General features: G+C 35.9%; 1 protein-coding gene and 1 pseudogene across 1 annotated transcript; both read left to right on the top strand.

Annotated features, from left to right (window-relative positions):
- The first annotated feature begins 3,992 nt into the window (after positions 1 to 3,992).
- LOC25493410 (uncharacterized) lies at positions 3,993 to 5,788 on the top strand. The gene is made up of 4 exons (XM_024781247.2): positions 3,993 to 4,137; positions 4,560 to 4,685; positions 4,777 to 4,872; positions 4,970 to 5,788. Exons 2-4 carry the CDS (start codon positions 4,599 to 4,601, stop codon positions 5,123 to 5,125), a joined length of 339 nt encoding a protein of 112 aa, XP_024637015.1. The 5' UTR covers positions 3,993 to 4,137; positions 4,560 to 4,598; the 3' UTR covers positions 5,126 to 5,788.
- An 11,692-nt stretch (positions 5,789 to 17,480) lies between these two features.
- On the top strand, positions 17,481 to 22,376 carry LOC25493409 (pentatricopeptide repeat-containing protein At2g41080-like; annotated as a pseudogene).
- Positions 22,377 to 22,591: the final 215 nt, after the last annotated feature.

Here is a 22,591-nt window from a genome sequence, read left to right as displayed (position 1 = left end):
CCAAAATGTCATAAAATAACTACAAAGGTACAAAAGTCATAAAAAAAAGACCCTACTTCTGCTCCCATGGACTCCTACTCCTCCTCCGCGGAGCCGGCACCTCGTCAAACACGACATAATCGGACCGGATGTCCTCTAAAATGCTGAAAAATTTGGATTTGAAACCTCCTCAGGAATCTCCATTGCATGCGCCAGTCTGGCTCTGATGTTGCCGATGATCTGGAATGGGTCGGGAGGATGTCTGGCCCACTCTTGCTCAACAATAACCTCCTGGTAGACAGGTCTGGGAACTGTGTACTCTGGAACGGGAGCAGGGCCGATGATAAGACGATGGGATACACGGTAAAACCATTCAATGCACCCATTTGAATGCATTCAATCTTTGTCCTCTAGGACCGGCTCACCCCTCTTCTGCTGGGTAAGGACATGGAGAGCAAACTCCAAGAAGGTAGTAACCACCTCTGCTGGCTCAAGAGGCCCAATCGACATAGGAGGTCTGGGAACGGTCTGAACATAGTTGTACTGCCTCAGAACCCGCTCCGATAAATGACGCGCCATCCTTTCTTTGTCGTCCATGATCCATCCGGAGTACCAACATACGTCCTGAAAAGGCGTCACGTCTCGTCGGTGCTTTGATGTAGTAAATCCGTAAGTGCACGATTTACCGGTGTAGCAATAAAAGATATCGTTCCGACATGAAGTTATGAATTCAATTAACTTTCAATAAGGATTAGAAGAAAGTTAAATTATAAAGTTGTGATTTTTAATGGTTTAGAAAATAATAATAAAAAGGCTTCTTAGGATTATTGGTTCATCTTGATGACAAACCCTTCATAAACCAAACCTTAAACCTAGAACTTAATGTTGGACCCACTTTCTAAAGACAAGTTTCTCTTAAGCCTATCACATCTTCTTTCGGTTTCAGTGAGCGTGTTCCTCTAGCAACCAAGTCTATTCTCATGGTTTATTGGTATTGGAATCCTTGAAGAACGAAACTTTATTTGTCTCAGGGTTTGCTAGACTATTCCCATGTTTCGCAATCCTTGTCTAATTTCACTTGTTTCAATATCAAAACTTCTTCTTTCGATGCTTCACTTTGATATTTGTGATGATGAATTAACAAGTACCAACCCTCCGTTGTCGCTTTATGAGTTTGATACTTGTTAATTCATTATAAAAACGGTGAAATTAGATTAGAAAATAGTTTACATAAAATTAGGTTCGAGGCTTAGTTTGATTATGATTAGGTCATCAGACTCATCCAACAATCACAAGACAAGAAGAGTCTAATCACTCACGTTCATTGTAGACATAGAGAAGAAGAAGAAGAAGAAGAAGAACATAAAATAAATAACAAGGAAATAAGGATGAACTTTTATTCAAAGAAACAATTGTCACTTATTATTTCCAATAACAAAAGATGATTTACAAACTAGATGACTGCTCTATTTATAGTCTAACATTGACTTGAGCCCCAAGATTTAAAACACTAAAGTGTTGCACAAGAAAACATGGGCTCTAGTTTAAAAATACTAAAATAAGCAGCTTGTCGAAGAAGCAAAAGCAACAAAAGGGCAATATGGGGCGCGCCTATGCTATATTTTGGCACAAGATCTTCCAATTCTTTGCACAAGATATTTTTGTATAAGATCTTAATATTTTTGGCATGAATCAGCTCCAATTCTCCTTTCTTTTGCTCCAAGACTCAATCTTTTGAATATTTGTTCATGAAATAAAATAACTTGCAATTGAAGTAAAATAGCTCTAAAAGGAAAAAAAAACATATTGAATCTAAATAAAATAAACTTAAATATTATATAAAAAAAAAAACACTAATAATTGACTCATCATGATCGTACGGCCTCCAGATGACATGACAATGCTCCATCGAATCCATCAAGCCTCTGAATTGTCTAGCATCAGAAAACCCCCTGGGAGGTTTCCATCTACCCACATACGGGTCCGTCCGATCGTAATCTTCATATCTCCTCCTCGGAACGAGATGTCTGAAGTGAGCAAAAACTCATCCCTGCAAACACAAAGAGACAAATTTATATCAACACACAAGTATCATTCAAAAAACTATACATTTACAATTAACTTAAAAATATATATATATATATATATATATATATATTACAACAAGCAAGATCATGTAACCACCAACGAAGCCAACATGTGAGCTAGAGGTAAGAGAAAACTTCTCATACAAGAAAGCAAGTATCATCCCGCCCCATGACCATTCACCTAACTCATCCAAATTCTGAATCGCAAGCAGCCATATCAGATTAATGGTTTTGCTGTTCTTGCCGGGAAAAAGAGTTTAGCCAGGCAAAGAGCAACAAAAACACCTAAACACAGGCAGACCTAACACGACTCCACTCCTCCTCCTCCTCCTCCTCTTCTGATAAATCCCCCCACCAATTGGTTACACCTATTCAACAACTCCTCATAACACTGTTTCAAAGCGGTGTAGCTGACATCCGCACCCGAATGTTTATCCACCTGCTCTACCGCATCCTCCACCGTAAACAGTGGCTCATTCTCCATCAGCTCTACGCCCCGGTCATGAGATAACTCATCCTCCTCAATGAGCCTTCCAGCAATGGGGATGTCTAAAAGACACGCCACATCGTCTAGTGTGACGATAATCTCCCCAACAGGCAGATGGAAGCTGCTGGTCTCCTCATGCCATCTATCAATTAAAGCACAAACTAGCCCGTGAGAAATGCTTTTGTACCCAGTCTTAAGGAGGGAGGTAAGACTGGAAGCATTCACCGGGTCCTAGAACCAACGATTATCATCTACCGGCAACGGAAGTGTCAAGCTTTCAAGCTTAAGTTTCTTCTCGTGCGAGACACCGCTCATCTTGTGCTCCACTTGCAATTGAAATACAAAAGAAAAACAATTAATTAAGTAAAATAAACATGGAATATTGTAAGTAAAAAAAATGTCATGTATTCTAACAAACGCCGTTAAAAAAATAAATAAGTAAAATAAACATGAAATATTCTAAGTAAAAATAATGAGTACAATGATTAGTAACATATTAGTAAATTAAATAAAGCAATTATACTCACTGCTTTATCGCTCCAAAACTTGCATGCCACGTGTTTACCGAAGTCTGGTAAAAGCGACAACTCATAAGACTCCACTGGATAGCCGTCATCCTCCATACCATGTCTGCGACGATGGGCCCCGCAACATCAACCCTACTAAGTCTCGTGCCCCCTCTCCCTCGACCAGCCAAAGGAGGGCGTACTGCTTCCTTCTCCCTCCGTGCACTAGTAGTAGAGAACTGTTGCCTCACTAACCTAACTTTGTCAAGCCTCTAGACATATATGCACAACATTTAAAAAAGCAAAAAATCAATGAGACATTTTCATGCAGACATTGTGTCATTTCTAACAATTCAACAACAACACTTAAATTTCGACAATGTCATTTCAATCTGTAAAACTACCACATTGCAGTCAAACTAACTATAATCAACATTAACAAACATATTTCAAACTAATTTCATCATTAACATTGAAAAACTCATAAGAAAATTCATTGAGACATTTTAACAAACACCTAGAGTCCATATTTCAATCAACTTAAAATCAAACAATTTCAAAATCCTAAAACTACCACATTTCACTCTAAACAACATCTAAACTACAATTCCTAACTTAATTCATCACTAACAATCTTAATAACTAACATGCAAGCCAAATTTCTAAAAATGTCAAATTTCTTCAACAAATCTAAAATTTCAAACAAAAAATGCAATGAAGTGCGATAATCATCATTTACTTGATATTGCGGGAGAAATTGGCTTTGAAGGACGTAAGAATGATGAAAATCGCACTTGAAGGGGCAAAATTTGTATTTTGAGAAGTTGGAAAAATGAAAGAAAATGTTGTTGTCATGCAGGGATAAAATTGTCATTTCAGTTTGGAGCGAGCAATTTCTTATTTATATGTCCTATTATTTTCATTATTATATTATTTCTTTCTTTCTCGTTTTTCATTATCGCGCTCGCAGTTTCTTCAACCGTTTTTTCATTCTCGCGCTCGCGTTGCAGTTTCTCCTATTTTCATTCTCTCGCTCGCGTTGCAGTTTCTTCAATTTTCATTCTTTCGCTGCAGTTAGGTATGTATGTTGATTCATCTTCTTTCTCTTTCTCTTTCATTTCTAGTTGTTAATTTTCAATCTGTTTTTGTGATTGATTACTGGAAAAATTCATCGAATCTTATTGGATTTGGGGGTTAGCGTTTTAATTTTCTTATTCAATGTTTCTTGTCTAGGGTTATTTGAATCTGTTCTGTTATTGATTGCTCTAAAAATTCATTCGATTTCTCGGATTTGGGGGCTAGGGTTTAAACCGTATGAATTGGGGATTTTTTTTTTGGTTCTGTGATGGAATAATTAAACTTATTTTCTCTCCTTTTTATGTTTTAATTTGCCAATTCAATGCTTTTTGTCTTATATACTCATTTCTCATATTGATCCAATAATTAAGCATTAAGGATGTAACAACATAATATCAGCTTTGTTCTCGCATATCTGTGCAGACAAGTCTCTCTCCCCAATCACATCTCACACAAGCAAAAATGGTTTATTGTAATCCAACGTACGCCGGCTACCCAATCGGAAGGGGAGTAAATCCATTGTCCGGAACTCTTTTGGCAAATTCAAAGGCAAGTTTTTCTCGGGCCTGTAGCCATGCTTGCTTCTGATTCTCTGTGCATATACTAGCTAGCTCTTTAATATCACTCTTTATACCAACAGGATTACGAATTGTCACAATACAAGCTTATGATTTCCTCACTGGAAAAGGAGTTGAAGGAGCCCAACAATTTTCCTCAGCATTTAATTGAAATCAAGGCAAGTTTTTAGCAATGCTTTTGATTCAAGTTTCACAATTTTAGTTTCTTTGTTCATATTTGAATTCTTTAATATTAATTAATCTATAAACCAGCAGACGATTATTTTGGAGGATTGTCGTGTTCTCCTTGCTGAATATCGACAGAGTAAAGCTGCTGCAAAGCAGGCAGCCAAGGCAACTAAAGTTCGGAAGCAGACAGCTAAGACAAGTAAAATTCGGAAGCAGAAGGGGAAGAAAGTGTTGGAGACTTGACATCCAAAATGTGATCACTCAATTGATGTCCTATTGCTTGATAAAAGCAAGACACTATTTTATCTCTGATTTTTGGGTTGTATAATAACATTAGTGGTCGAAATTTCTTATTCTTAATTGATAATCCTTAGGATTTTGTGGATTACCACAAAAATCACTGATTTGTCTTTCATATTGGAAACTTGAAATATCTACAAATTTAATTTTGTGAAATTGTGATAATTTGGTCTTCCTTCCAAGTGATTTGAGGCACTTGACTGCTTTAAAGAGACTGACTATCGAGGCTTGTGCAGAGGTGATTAGTTTTGAGGATGAAGGAGAAGAGAATGAAAACTCTTCCTTGAAACTTGAACGATTTTCAATTTGACAAATTAACCAATTTGGCATTATTACCTGGTTGGCTTAGAAGATGTGGTAAAACTTTGACATACATGGGCCTTTCAAATTGTTCGAGCTTAATGGCATTGCTAGAATGGTTGGTAAATCTAACATCACTTGAGACACTTATAATTGCTGATTTGTCCAAACTTGACATTACCCCAACATATGGATTGTCGTCAAAGCCTTTCAGAATTTAAAAATATATGGATGTCCTTAGCTAGTTTAGTAGAGATGCAAACAAAATACAGGCTGTGTAAATCCATTATTTTTCTTTGCTTTCTATTTTGCATGTTCTTAGTGCTTATTTATGCTTCTGCATCCTGTTTTTAATGTTAATTCAATCCCTTTTAGATTTTTAACTAGAATAATTCAAAATGTAACATGCTCAAAACTGTTTCAAGAGGAACTTCGATCCATGCCTGAGGCGAGCTATTGGAAATAGCAACATTGACTAAAGCATTTGAAACTATGTTGATCTAAGAGTGTACCCTCAGTCCCGTTCATCAAACCAAAAGGCATACATAGTTACATAATGATGTCTCTTAATAAAAGTTCACTAGAAGAAAAGTCTACATTGCCTATTCAAAGGGCGTTGTTCACTATCATGACTTTCCAAACAAACTTCTTAGTAACTCAATTTCCAAACAAATAAAAGCCCTTCTCTAACAGATAGAAACTCCGCTCCTAAAGAGTCAAGTCCTGCGACTTCTGCTATTAACATGTCTGTTTTCCCAGCCATAAACACACTCGCATGATCCCTGACAAACACCAAGCCAAAACTACAGCACTGTTAAATTTTAACCATTTCCTTGCTGCAGTTCTTGTCTATCACACGACCTTATTATAACATCGTCATGAGAACCAACGTTGCTTGAAACTCACATAGGACATCAGGAATAAATAACGAGCTTGTCCAGATTGCTTGATCTCCCCCCAAGCTAAGCCTGGTTTCCATCCCGTCAGCCTCTATGAAGGGGATAAACAATATATAAATGCAAAGCCTTTCCGTATAATGATGGGACATGGAGCAACCTTGAATTAACTAGTTCGCCTTTGAGTTGGTGTGTCTGTTATGGCGAATTATCTCTGCATATGAGCCTGCTAAAAAATGAAAATTAACATTGTTTTCACTTGTATATTTTACATTTCTATGAAGAAGATAGAGAGAGAGAGAGAGCTCTTACGACTTTCTACCAATTAGTTTTTTGTTCACTTCTATTCTTGATCAACATTAAATAAGCTACATGGATATCAATATTGGCTTAAACAGTTAAGATTTGTTATAAAACATACACATTGACACCCTCGATTTGGATGCCTCTCTTGTAAAAACTTGATATGACCATATCACGAGTTTTTTGTGTCTAGGATTGAGTCTCAATTATTTAATGCCCATGCTAGGCACAAATCATATGAACTACATGTTTGTTTTTGCTTGTTTCTAACCTTTTTTTTTTTGTTTTGTTGGTTTCGTCATGCAAGCTTGGCAGCGTTTAGGATCACTGACAATAGTGCAAACACAGTCACCAAAAACCATGGAGGCAGTAGGAGACTTTAAAGTTTGCATTAATAAGTTTTCTATCCCATCGTTTATCATCTGCTACGGGCTGGATGCAATCCCTTCCGTAGCTTTCCCTGTAGTTGTGCCTTGACCAACTCCATGTCCAATGGAAGCAAGCCCGACAACCAACTAACTATAACAGCGAAAATCTACAGATTCATAAGTTTCTCCTATTCCAAATAAAATAAAGAAAATAATGATAATTTAAGATATAATCAGCTAATAAATCAACAGACTCAACTATATATATATATATATATATATATATATATATATATATATATATATATATATATATATATATATATTATATATATTTTTTTTATTTTTATTTTTTTTAATTCATTGAATTTCATTTTCTCTCTTTCTTGTACACTTAAGGCCCATTTGATGAGTTTGATTACAGAAGATAGGAAAAGGTAAGATATTCTATCCAGGGCCGTTCCTTGCCATGAGCAAGGAGCTCTACGGAGCCGAGCCTCCAATTTATGGGGGTTCAATTATTTGTAGGGGTATGAGTATAATTGTTGGGATGTAGGATAATATTTTCTTTTGTTATGTAGGTCTAAATCAAACACTTATTATTTGACAAAAGTAAAGAGTAAATGGACAAGTTAGATCAAACCCACACATCTCACTACTAGAAAAAGCAAAATTAGCGAGGGAAATTATTGACGGAAAAAATGAAATTCCTCACAAATTCTTTGGTCGCAAAATTTAGTGACGGAGTTAGAGAGGGATTTTACGTTTTCCCTCACTAATTTTTGTTTTTTTAGTAGTGTCTATCACCAACAAAAATTCAACAAAAACAAATTAAAATCAAAATAATGCTTATTGTTAATTTGCAATTATTTAAATTATCTTTAATTATTTTTATTAGGGGCCATTTTTAATATAAGAGTCGAGCCTCCAATTTTATTGGAACGGCCTGATTCTATCATATTACAATATATTGGTATTCATTAAGTGTAAATTTTATCAAGGGAGAGTTTGATTACATCATGATGAGGATGTGATAGAAATTTCCCCCTTTCCACCTTTATTTGCAACCCTTTCTTCCTTCCCTTTCTCATCATTGGTTAGTTTTTTGAGTTATTACTATTAACCAACTATTTAAAATCTTATTGTTGAATGAAACTGCTAAAAACCGTTGATAGCTCAGTTATAGAAATTAGAGACTATGATATAATGTTGTGACATGTTAACTATCTTAGATAATCTCTTTGTTGAGTGAAACATGAATGATTGATCTTGAAAAATTTGATACCTTGTTAAGAACAATGTTTTCAGGCAAAAACAAATTTAAATGGTTCTAACACTATTAATGTTTCACCTAAATTTGTCCTCATAAGTATTGAAATGAGCAAAATAACATATGCTCCTCAAGCAAAGTTTCTCCTAACAGCACCGCTTCTGGATTTTTTTTCCATCACTCAAACAGTTAGGCAAAGTAGCAAAAAACACATCAAACTTCTTGGCCAACTTTTAAGCACTTCTCCTTAATTAAAATTTCTTAATTCTTGTACCGTTGAGATTCACTCGCTCCTCAAGGTGACCATATGAAAATTGGTAAATCCAACAATTTGTGATGCTTAATCATTAATCATTAAGAGGCTACACAGAAGCTAATGATTATGAAGATAAATTAAATTAACATCTAAAGCCTGAACAAAAGACCTTCTGAGCATTTGATAAGTTATTTGTCAAAAAGGCTGTCGACTATGTTTTTTCTTCTGAAGCAAATCAGTGTCAAACCAACAAAATACTAAGGGTTTGTTTGGAAGTTTGGAGGGGAGGGGAGAGGAAGCGAGGGCTTTGGGGGATGAGAAATATAAAAAAAAATGGAGAAATCTTTCACATTTTTTGAAAGACTATTTTTTTAGAGAATGATTATTGCACCATGAAGATCTACAAGCTAGTTAGTTGCTTCTATAGAGATAACTTGTGTAACAAGTTATCCAATTAGTTAGTTAGCATAGAATACATCATTTGTACCATAACTATCCTACACCTCCATGAACTCTATATAAGGTGTATTGTACTCTTTTACCAACTAATAAGAATTCGTTTCTTAATTCTTGCAATTGAAGCAAACACTTCATATTGTGCCTATGTAGGATAGGAAGCCTTTGGCCGCAAGTCTGACCATATATACTGTGCAATCTTACCATTACCATTAGGCTTCATTTTAATTTTGTAGACCCACTCTACAACAATTGGTCTTCTTTCTATAGGCAGTGTTTTTTTTTTTTTTTCCTTAAAAAAAGAGCCTTGTTTCTTTCAATTGAATTGAGCTCCTCATCCATACAATTTTGGGCGACCTTTATTACGATGGCTTTGGCCTACGAATCACATGAGTTAAAATTTGAACTTTCTTTGACCAAAAAAAATCTGAATTTTCAACAACATTTTTTGCGAACTCTAATCTATATACTTTAATGCTATCATAGTTCACAATAAAATTTGACTATAAATACTTTAATAATAGTGTTCTTATATTCAATAAGGTCTCACAATTAAGTCATTACTTAATATTTCATTGAACGGACTAACTACTATTCTAGTAACTTTATTACTTTAGAAAAATAAATATAATAAATAAGTATGTTATCATTATTAATAAAATAATCTGTCAAGTACCAAGCTCTATTAAATTATTGGCATCTAGTGTTACACCAACAATGAGATTGGATGGAAATCAAATAACGTATTGGGCTATCAACTACTATATAGATCAAAGATATAAAAGTGTAATTAGAACCTCTCACCAACTTAATATTAAAATGAAATTCAAATAGAAATCGCATAAAATCATCTTTGATAACCACCAAAAATTTCATAATGAAGACAAAGTTGACACTATCTGGATCAGGACTCTAGAAACTACCACAATCTCAAATTGTCCCCTTCACTTCATCCTTTGAAAAAAGGGTTCTCTAACTAAGCTGCAATGCGCACTAATCATCTTGAAATGGAAATTTTCCATTCCATATCTCCAATAAAACTGATATGAAATGACGGTCAAAATGATTAAAAATAACTTCCCACATATTTTTAACACCTTCTACCCTTTCACCATTTACACCATACTAATAATGGTGTTACTTCGTTTTTTGCTAGACATCAAATGATGGAAGAATTTTAATTAGCATCACCCTCTTTGAGCCACAATAATTTCGTATTTTGCCATTGTATACTACAATTAATCCTAGATAAAAAAAAACATTTGTGACGAAATAGAGCGCATTTCCTTCCTCTCACCTTTAACTGGCCCATCTTCTTCACCTTTTTTATCAAGAGTAAGAAGACGCTCATTTGCCTCTTTTAATCTACCAACAACATTTCTACCATGTGACCCATGCTACTCCTGAAGGCTACCTTTAACTAAACTCTTGACCCGCGCTATTGCGCGAGTCTGTTATGGACTATTGATCAATATATTTCAAGTACAATCAACTTAAGCAATTTAAAAAATATATCATTATAGGATATTATGTATCATTGATCAGAGCTACAGACATGAATTGACATATAAGAAAGTTTAATAGTTCATTAAAGGCTTAAGGTACATTTTGAAAAACCTCTTTATAAACTACATTAGATGTGACACAACTATTTTTCTCTTCATCATCAACGACCAATATCTTCAAGCCATTCTTGATGTAACTCTTGACAATGCAACATATAGTTGCCCATGAGAAAAAACTGTTTGAGGTAAAATAAACTCCAACATGCTTAAGTGATTGTCTTTGACTCTTATTTATAATCTTAGCAAATGAAAATGTCGTCTTTGAAACTTGACAGACAAATTTTTATCAGAAGGAGACAATGATAACCTGGGTATATAAACCTTTTGACCAATATTTAAAGGGGTTTCCTAGGGGTCAAGTTAGACGTGGGTAGAATTGAACAGGCAGAGACATAATATAACACATAATTAAATGATGTCTCATAGTTGTAGGTCTCAAAGGTGTGTAATCAATGTACATGCCTATGTCATGTTAGTACACTATTACATTGAGCACACAAATAGGAGAACTACAAAAATGTGTAATAGGCAAAGTAAACTGTTGAGATGAATATATCAAGAAGGGTAATATGTAAAACAAATTCATAATTCCATGACTAACATATAAGGCTAGATAAACCATTTATTAAACATTGGATTGATTCAACAAAACATGGATACAAAATGGAAATTCTTAAACCAAAACTTGGAAGTAGATCAAAGATCAACTTCATAAGTTCAAAAGTTGCTCAACATAATAAAACTGCAAAAAAAAAAAAAATGAAGCATAATCAAGAGTCCAACAACAACAGCAAAAAACATCCAGCATAAAAAAAATCAATTCTTCCAGAAATATTGATCCATATTGAAGACATATCTAGAACCGCCAGCACTCTTGGATAGAGGTAGCTTTGTACGAAGGACCAACATCGATGGGGCAGAAAAGTATCCCGGCAACATTCCCTTTCACTAAAACATAAAAATAATAACTTCAATATACAATCTATCTGATACGTTGTTAATCATGGAACTGGAATGTTAATCATGGAATTGGAATAATTATGATAAATGTGGAGTTTAAATTACACAAAAATAAAAATGCGTGACTTTATCACATATTTTATATTAACTAATAATAAAAGAAGGTGTAGAAGCCATTAATAGATGAAATATAGTACCTGTACTGCATGAGCATAAAAGAGATCCAACGGTACATGCTTCTTGGTCCCTGGCAAACATGATGAAATTGTCCAAACTCGAGAGTCTCAAAAAGTTATGGACCAAAACTTACTTAGACAAATGAATACAGACAACTGGAATGGTTAAATGTTGAAGGCATGGCTAACCATAACAAAGGATGGTTGTTTATATAGTAAGCACATTGGAGACCATAATAGCACAAAGGCTCGTTAATTTGAGGTGTTTGGAGTGTTTCAAGACATCTTCAATTGGATGGCATTGAATGATGCCTAGGGCATGCAAATAGTTTGCATTGGTTACACATAAAAAAACGGCTGCATTTTTTCCTAAGCATTTCATGGATGGTAGAGTAATTAAAGACCTGTTTGCTTGCTAATACATCGTGGGTCCCTAACACATTATCATTTAGTATAGGCAGTTAGGTGATTAGAGCAAATTGTGCAAGGCGTCAAAAAAGGGATTAGTGGAAGGAGGTTAAGCATAAAGTGGGCCCTTGCTGCAATTAGGGTTAGGGATTAACTCTAATCAGACTACCTTTGATTTTAAGTAAGTAAGATCATTTTGAGTTTCTCCTTCAAGACATGCTCACCCCATCCTTGAGCCAAAAAGGGCTTCCATTTCTCTTCAACGAAATCCTTGTATCGTGAAAACTTGGACTAACATTTCAACATATGAAAAGTTTTAGGATACTAACACTTATTTTCTATGTATCATCATTTTATTTTATTTTTTCTCATACAAAACAATTAACTAATCCCCTAAAAAAACAATTAAATAATCGTCTAATTTTCTCTTCTATTCACTTTATTTTCTTTCTCTCTTTCTTTCCTTCAATTGCAACAAAAATTGACATCTACTCTCTAAAAACTTTCTCTGATCTTTCTCTAGGAAAACACCACAAGTCCCTTACCCACCGTATCCAAATCGTAGTTTCCAAAATGTAGTGACCGTCCTTGGTGGTGTGATGAGCGGCGTTGGCCCCCCGCACCACCCTCAGTTCTACCGGTGTCTCCAGCATCGGTAGTTCCGCCGCCGACTCAGCCGTTTTGATTGCATCTTCTATCCCTCTTTTCACTGTTCTTCGTAGCAGATCTGGTTTGAATCTTTCACGAATTCGGTTTTGCTTAAGCTTTGATGTTAGATTTGGACTTTGAAATCCTCCTTCATCAAATCTGCCATGTAAGAAACCTCTAACCCATTTATCAGCCGTGAGTTCTTTTGTGGTGTTGTTGTTATTTTGTGTTGGTTGTTGTGTTTGAGAGGTAGTATGGGTTATGGAGGTTTGGTGGTTTGGTGTAGGGTGGTGATATAGTTACACACGCGCACAATAGTTGTGGAATACATGGGTCTGGACCAGCTGCCAATAAGTTATTGAAGGCATACAAAGTGCTTATAAAGGTTTGGTGTTGGGTGGTGGTGGTGATGTGTGATGTCGTTTTGTGTCCGTTTTCGGCGGCTGAAGGTGTGTCAACTATTGGTGGGTGTTCGGTTTTGAGCGTATGTGGTGACGGGGTGGTCAGAAGTGGTGACGGATATGTGGTGTGGAGGGGGGATGTGTGGTGCCGATATGTGTGATTTGTGTCCAGCGACTGCAGGTGTAACGACATCTCTTTCATTCATGATTAATCCTCCTTCAACGAACTCCCGAATCGTTTGTCGTCGTAAGGATCGTGGTGGTTGTGGTTGTTCGCGCCGGTGGGCCTGGTGCTTCAGTTTTTGCTTGTTTGGTAGCAGACCCTCTTGAGGTCACTGTGTGTTCGTTATTTTTTCTATTCCGCTGTTGTTTTCTGTTTGTGTGGTGGTGCTGGTGTTGCATGGTGGTGGGGGTTTTCGGTTGAGGTGGTGGTGGTGGTTTTGTGTGGGGGATCGTGGGGCTGTCGGGGTGAGGTTTGGCGGGGTGATCTTGGTTTTTTGGGATTCGGTTTTGGTGTCAGAACGGTTTGTGGACGAGAGCTTTATAAGGGGGTGGTTGGTGTTGTTTAGGTGAGGAGGTGGATGTTTGTTGGAGGTGATTTCTGTAGAGGCTGCCTCTGTTACTCGGATCCTTGTTCGTCGTCACTAACTCTTGTTTTGCGTTTTTTTTGGGTTTAAGGTGTTTAAGGTGTTGGGAGAATGCGAGTCCCTTTGTGCCGAGCCTTTTCCTTTTGATCTTTTTGTTGCTTGCACCACCGCTTATCATGATGTTTTGTCATACTTATTGTGTGCTGGTACTCCGGTGGGCCGGTTAGTTTTGCTTCGAGATCGGGAGCCGGTGCCTAGCTACAATATTGTTTGGTGTGATTTGGTGTTTGTAACACCCCGTTACCCAAAAGTAAATAAATAACAATAAACATCAGAGTATTTCACCAAACGGGTATGCTACATTGCAATTTCAAAATTCTTAAATAGAAAATAAAACTATTTAATCAAACCACTTGATAAAATTTGAAAACATAGCAGCGGAATAGTTTTCAATCCAACAACATCCTACGGCATTAAAGGCCTTAGCATAATTCATCAACATTGTTCGAAAGATAATAAAAAGGCTCAACACCACAAGTTCCAAAATTTGATACATGGAAAGGAAAAGCAACATTAACAATAAAGATAAATCCCATCCCACGTATCAGAGCCCTAGACACGACTTTGAGCCACCACCTACTACTCAGGATCACCTGCAAGTTACCCATAGGAAGGGCAACATTTTCAAGCAGAAGGGGTGAGATTCACAACAATAAATATAGATATTAAAATCAACCATTGAATCTAACACCCTAATCAACAACACATTATCTTGTAAACATATGAAGGTATAAGTCACAAGCATCAACAACATCAACAACACACCATAATCATCCTGAATATCATATATATGTATATATCACCTATTCAACACCAAATTCACCTTATCAGATAACAACTGAATAACCACTAAGACTCATGCAAATGACATGACCACTGCTAAGACACCATCTTAGACTTCTTAAATGAAATGCAATAATGCATGTGGTACCAATCAGGACCGAGGCCCTCACCGCTTTTGAATGGTTAAAGCATTCATCAGGACCGAAGCCCTCACCGCTGTTGAGCAACTAGTACTCCAGGACCGAAGCCCTCACCGCTGTTTTATGCATATGCAATGGACCTACTTGTGTATATCTACATACAACTGACCATGCAATGCAACTCCATGTGACTCAACTTAAACAACATGTATGATTCATTACTTTGCATACATTTCATTCATCATCAGCAATCATCAATCCAGAAATCAAAACAACCACAATAATGCATAATTACATGAAACTATGCTCAATACAACAACATTAAGGTACTACCAATCAAGCACGAAATTCAACATACAGGAACTGAGTAGCTCGCCTCGCGAGCACATCTGCTCGCCATGGCGAGTTCACAAAAACACTAGCTCGCCATGGCGAGTTCAAGGCGAACTCGAGGCGAGTGAAAATTAGGTGCTCTCGGGAAAAATGCTATTTTCTCACTCAAACTCCAATTCTAAGCTCCCTATTCATCTTTCTAACCTAAAACTTCCACCATTCATCTTTATTATCATCTAGGTACCTTAAACCATTCCCAAAACATCTTATAACAACTTTTCAAAAATCAACTTTTATCTGGGCTTACTCGCCATGGCGAGTTGGACTGCTCGCGAGGCGAGCGATGAAGTTGCTCACTCGCCATGGCGAGCACAGCTACTCGCGAGGCGAGCGATGAACTTCTGTACGGACAGAAAACTGGTTTTTCCCAAAAATCCCATTTTCCTTCCAATCACTCCCCAAATCAGTTTACAGATGAGAAATGAATGTTTCTATGCAACCAAAACCAAATTCTAACTTCAGAACAGCAATATCTACTCCAAAAACCATAAATTCAATTAAAACCCAATTCCTCAATTTCACTCCAAAAACCTGTTAAACTCAAATCAGACTTTAAAATCTATACTATTGAAGTAAACCTCACCCTTACCTTAAATTTGCAGAAGAAATGTGCAGCAAAAAGGGTTCCTCTGGTTCTTCTCTCTTGCTCCTGGTTTTCTCTTCCTTGGCTTGGTTTCACGTAAAACTGTTTCTGACTCCCACTTTCTATTTTCTTAACTTCCCACTTAAGAGTAACTCCCTCCTAATTACACTTAACTCCCCCAAATTCCTAATAACTCCAATTAATTCCCCAAACACCAAAATAATTAATATTTCATACTTATTTTAATTATTATTAAATAAACCATATAATAAAATAATATACCATATAAATCACCCAAAATCACACATATAAATATAAGCATATGCATATACTCCACATAAATCACCAAACCATCATATATAAATATATATATACTCCACATAGTTTAAAATTAATTAAATAAATAATTAGGGCGTTACAGTGTTTCTCTGGTGTACCAGAGGTGATGGGTGCCCTCCTTTTTGGGCATATAGTCTGGCGGGCCGATCACTTTTGATTCGAGATCGGGAGTCAATTCTTTGGCTTAAGTAGGTTTTGGGCTTTTTATGGTTTCTTTTGGTGGATCGGAGGTCGAGAGGTGGTGGAAGCTGAATGATCTTTCAGATAAGAGCTTTGCCGAGGCGGTTCAACTTTGGTGTTCAAGATTGGGAGTTTTAGTATAAGGGGTGTTTTTCTAAGGGGGTGAGTAGTGACGATGGGTGGTTGGATATCATTTTTACAGCGGTTGTTTTCGTGAAGGAGTTTGTTTTAGGTGGTGACATGTATTTTCGTGGGTGTTGTCCTCGGGGGTTTTATTTAAGGTGTTTATTTTCAGGTGTTCCGCCTAATACGGCGCCTCTTGTTTGTAGTCTCATTTTCACCGGTCTCTGTTCGTCCTGAACGGGGACCTGGTTGTTTAATAAAATTTGCTGTTTCAAAAGAAAAAAAAATCAAACAAATGTTAAAGATAGAAAAAAAAAACTACTCCTTAGAGCACAATTATTGGTTAACTATTAACATGTTTTCACTTTTTCCCAAAGACATTGTGTCATTGTGGCAAAGATATTTGGCCTTTTAGCAATGGTATATTGTTGCAATCGTTGCACTGCAAAGCTACCGTAGCTTTGTGCTTTGCCGAATATATAAAATAATATAAAGTTAATTATCATCTCAAAAGGTGCTATATATTAATATAAAATATAACTATTGTGTGTATTGTGGGATTTAGTGAAATCCTTTAGAGTTTTTGATGAATGATATGAATATTTGAAAAAGAGTAATACTAACAACACTCTTTTTTGACCACTCTCTAATATTTATTTTCTTATTGATATAAATCATTGTGGATCTACACTTTAAAAATTAGACCCACATAAAGTAGTGAGACATACATTGATTTTATCAAATAAAAGAGTGAGTGGTGGAGAGTGCGAGCGTTGCTAACATTCTTAAAAAAAAAAATGTAAAATAATATAAAAAATTAAATGAGACTCATTTACCATAAATGTGGATTGTATTATTATTATCTTTATTTTTCTCAAAGGTAAACTTAGATTTACGAATTTTATCAAGGACTAAAATGAGATTTCACTCTCGAGTAAGTTATTATGTGATGTGGTGAGTCAATGCTATACAACACGAACAAAATGACAGCGAACAAATCACGAAGCTTATGTGTTTGTAGGTGATTTGGTGTAATGACGTTTTTAGTGGAATAAAAGCATGTTGTGGTGTTTATTTATTTTTTTGCTATGCCTATCGTGATTTGTCGGGATAATTTTTTTCGGGAACTATAGCATTTTCCGTATAATAAACATGAACAAAACATGTCACACTTTTCATTCATGGCCAGGTTTCTCTTACCTCGTACCTCATTCTATAGTGTTCCTGTTCCCACCATTTTTGAAAACTCAAAATCTTCATTCTCCTCAATTTCCTTTAAAACCCATTCAAAAAATGACAACTTTTCAGATACCAAGCAACAAATTACCACATTGTGTTCAAAAGGGCACATCAAAAAAGCCTTTGAAAGTTTCCTCTATGGTATATGGACAGAACCTCGTTTGTTCTCAATTCTCATACAATCATGTATTCCCACAAACTCTGTTTCTTTAGGAAAACAACTTCATTCTTTAATTTTCACTTCTGGGTATTCCTCAGATAAGTTCATTTCAAATCATCTTCTTAACTTTTACTCAAAATTTGGTGAACTTAATAATGCTGTTAAACTGTTTGATAGAATGCCGAGGAGGAATTATATGTCGTGTAATATCATGATCAAGGCTTATCTTGAAATGGGTAATATTGAGAATGCTAAGAATCTGTTTGATGAAATGACTGAGAGAAATGTCGCAACGTGGAATGCGATGGTTACTGGGTTGGTTAAGTTTGGATTGAACGAGGAGGCGTTGTTGTTTTCGAGGATGAATGTGTTGGGGTTTGTGCCTGATGAGTATTCGTTTGGTAGTGTGCTTAGGGGATGTGCACATTTGAGAGCTTTGTCTGTAGGGGACAGGTTCACGCTTATGTTGCGAAATGTGGGTATGAGTTTAATTCGGTTGTTGGATGCTCGTTGGCACACATGTATATGAAAGCTGGAAGCTTGTGTGAAGGGGAGAGGATTATCAAATGGATGCCGAATTGTAATTTGGTTGCTTGGAATACACTCATGGCTGGAAAAGCTCAAAATAGGTGCTTTGACGGGGTTCTGGATCATTACTGTATGATGAAAATGGCAGGATATAGACCGGATAGGATTACTTTTGTGAGTGTGATCAGTTCATGTTCGGAGTTAGCCACCCTTTGTCAAGGAAAGCAGATTCACGCTGAAGTAATCAAAGCAGGAGCTAGCTCTGTAGTTACTGTAATTAGTTCATTGGTTAGTATGTACTCTAAATGTGGAAGTTTGCAAGATTCCATCAAAGCTTTTTTGGAATGCGAAGAACGAGATGTTGTACTATGGAGTTCAATGATTGCTGCTTATGGGTTTCACGGTCAATGTGAAAAAGCCATCAAGCTATTCAATGATACGGAGAAGGAGAATATGGCGGGAAATGAAGTTACTTTCTTGAGTTTGCTATATGCTTGTAGTCATCGTGGACTGAAGGATAAAGGGCTTGATTTCTTTGACATGATGGTAGAGAAGTATGGACTCAAGGCGAGACTAGAACACTATACTTGTGTAGTTGACCTACTAGGCAGGTCTGGTTGTTTAGAGGAGGCAGAGGCTATAATACGATCCATGCCTGTAAGCGCGGATGCTGTTATATGGAAAACATTGTTATCTGCATGTAAAATCCACAAGAATGAAGAAATGGCAAGAAGGGTTGCTGAAGAAGTTCTTAGGATTGATCCTCAAGACCCAGCTTCATACGTTCTAATCGCTGGTATTCATGCTTCAGCCAAAAGGTGGCAGAATGTTTCTGAGGTGAGGAGAGCCATGAAAGACAAGATGGTGAAGAAAGAGCCAGGCGTAAGTTGGGTAGAAGTGAAGAATCAGGTTCACCAGTTCCATATGGGGGATGAAAGCCACTCAAAGTTTGTGGAGATTAATCAGTACCTTGAAGAATTAACTTCAGAAATGAAGATGCAGGGCTATGTGCCTGATATTAGCTCGGTCTTACATGATATGGACAACGAGGAAAAAGAATACAACTTGACACACCACAGTGAGAAATTAGCTATTGCTTTTGCTTTGATGACCATCCCTAAGGGAGAGCCAATAAGAGTGATGAAAAACATGCGGGTTTGCGGTGACTGTCATGTTGCAATAAAGTACATATCAGAGATTAAAAACTTAGAAATTATTGTGCGAGATTCAAGCAGGTTTCACCATTTCAAAAATGGGGTATGTTCTTGTGGAGATTATTGGTAAAATTCATTATTTTTCACTGTGGAACTTGTTCATGATCTTGCAGTGCTGGCAAGTAAGAGATATTATGATTAAGTTCTTGCTATGGCTCTTCAATCAATTAATTTCCTTCTCATTTTTTACGACCCTTTTACAAAAACAGTTAGGCTTTCATATCAAAATTCCCTTCCTATTTATTTTCCTTCTCGGTCCATCAAAAATTTAGAATGAACCCTCGTAATTGATGCTCTGCCTAATACCTCTAATGGTTCCGAGGCGGCTTGATCACGCTCACGAGCAAGGTAGTGTAGGGCGATCTGTAATGACTTTGACGATCATGTCAGTTATAAATATCACCACTGCATGTTCTTATATAATGTCTGAGTGGTTTTGTGCCCCCATATTTAGGTAGTTACTACAAAGTAGGCATGACCACCCAGATACATTCAAGATGTGGATCCCACTGGGTCACGAGAGAAAAATACAATGTATAGTCTGTCTACCTTCAATGAAATGCCATTTGTTGCAAAAACTAAAAAATTGATGATGTATAATGAATTATAGAGATGCCATACCATTCTTATTCTTGTCCTTGTTGGCACCTGCTTCGTTATTGGAGTTGAAGTTTTTACCCCAGCTGTATCAGGTATGCCTTCTCTCTGAAGGTAGTTTATTGTTCCCATTTTAATATTTTTATGAATGACTTGCTAGCTGTTCACCAAAGTAAGTTTATCTATCTAAGTATATGCTTCTGAAAGTTATTATATGTGCACATTTGTGTAGATTTACCAAACTGTGATAGCAAGTGGAAAAATCATTTGTGGGAACTAGCATGATGTTGTGTATACACTGGTTGGAAGGATTTTGAATGACATTATATATATAACTTGATCTCAACATCATACTTAGAAAACTTGTCCTCCTTCTTACTTGGTTCATTTGGACAAGTTGCTTACCATGTGAATAACTCAAGTCATTCAATTGATGCTTTTAATCGTTCTGTTCCAGGTTAGTTAAACATCTATTATATTTATTAAATTAGGCCCTCAAATTACCATGTTGACAGCTCATCATCTTGCAATTTGATTTTGTCCACATCAATTAAAATCTAATGTGTCATAGCTGAAATCTCTACACTCTCTATTCCTTATTAACCTCCAGTATAGTACACAATGTTTAGGATAGATAGATACAAGTGTTTCATCGGTTAAACTAACAATTTATTGTGAAAGAAAAATGTATGTCCCCTTTTATTTGCTGTTTTTATGTCTGTTTTCTACCATTTCCTCTGGTTTGTCGAATTCCAATTACTACTATTTTTCTTCAGTACCAATAGTCCAGATGTCAATTGCCATTTTATCTTTTATTTAGTAAAGAACCCTTAAACCTCGCCTATTTTTTTTACCACGGGGACAACATGGATCAGGAGGTTAGTTTGCTAGATGAAAAAGTCATCCAAGGGATTGAAAACAAAACTTTTTGAGTGGGTCTGAAAGCTGAATTTTTTTTTTTTTTTTTTTAATTTCAGGTAAAACCTTTTCTCAGGAACACCATTATTGTTAATTTCTACAGTGACTTGTGGCTGAAATAGGTAAATGTTTGTATTTTAGAGGAAATAATCAAAAGTATATTTCTCAATCCTGGTGATCTATTTGTTCTTCATGTAACGCTAAAAGATTATTGTATGCAACCTTTGCCTTTTGATCTTACATGGTTCTAAAAGTAAATTTCTTAATTTTGTCTATCATGGCTACAAATTTATTTGGTTGCTTTGATTTTAGACATATCCAGAGTTTGGTTGAATTTTAACAAGCTAAGTTTAGAAGGAGACGATGTCTTAATCTGATCAGGAGTCGCACCTTTCCTAACAAATGGTGTATATATCTTTCCAATTGGTCTACAAAAATATATTATAAGAAAAAGTTGAGTCAAGAAAAGTTGATTTACAAAAATAGTTGTCATTATTATGCTTAGAGAACTTGCAAAGTAACTTCCAAATTTAATTTAATACAAAAAAGCATTGCTACCCCCGTGCAACGTGCGGGTCTCAATCTAGTTTTACTCTATATTGAAATCTGAAATCTTATTTCTGATATACCTGTAATCAGCAAGTATATTGCTACATTCAGAATAGAAACATTAATGATTGCTTCACTCTCTTTTTCCTACATCTGTTAAAACTTTTCTTGTGCCTTTTTTCCTTCATGGATCAACAACTTAAATCTTAATTGCTATGGCATGTGCTTGAGTTAAATGACCACTGTAGATTGTTCCGGATGCAAATGTCTGTGTCCTATCTGAATAATTTCCTTTGAACTTGGTTTCCTTTCTGCTTAATTTTATTTAGCATCTTCAGAATGATGCAAATTTGTTTCTAAATGTCTCTTGGATCTTGATTATCTCTAGTTTTGCAGATAGAATATACTGGCCAGTATTTGTTGTTGCAGCAACGGAAGCCATAGTTGCAACTTGCAAGCCAGGCCACAATAACTACAAATTAATCAATTATTAAGCAAGCCCTTGCTCATGGATGTTTGACCATAGTTAAAGTTATATATACATCAAAGATATTCATTGGCCAGATGTATATTCCAGATATAAATCGAGTCCTTATTATTCTTTGCATTGCCATTACTTGTGGATTTGAAAATGTGTACAGTAAGTTCTTCCCTTGTTGAATGTTCCTGATTAATATTTTTTTTTTTTTTGGTCAGGGTTCCTGATTAATATTATAACGCTATTAAACATACCCATGTTGTAAGTTTTCAATTTCAGGCTTATAATAACTACGAAGCACAAACACCTCTTCAGAGTGCCTACATATCTTTTGTATTTTTCATATAATATAAATAAAAGATGAATACACAAGTATTGCAACCATGCTATGTTTATTCCAACCAAGAAAACTTTATTTTTTCTTTCAGTAAAAAAAAATATATTAGAAAGTTGAAACGAAAATAAATAAATAAAAAGTATTAGAAAGTAATATTAGTAGTAAATTTTTCCCTTGACTTTTATAATTTGAAA

Source organism: Medicago truncatula, chromosome 4 (genome assembly GCF_003473485.1).
Source record: "Medicago truncatula cultivar Jemalong A17 chromosome 4, MtrunA17r5.0-ANR, whole genome shotgun sequence".
Taxonomy (NCBI): domain Eukaryota; kingdom Viridiplantae; phylum Streptophyta; class Magnoliopsida; order Fabales; family Fabaceae; genus Medicago; species Medicago truncatula.
This window is presented reverse-complemented; position numbering and strand designations above follow the sequence as displayed.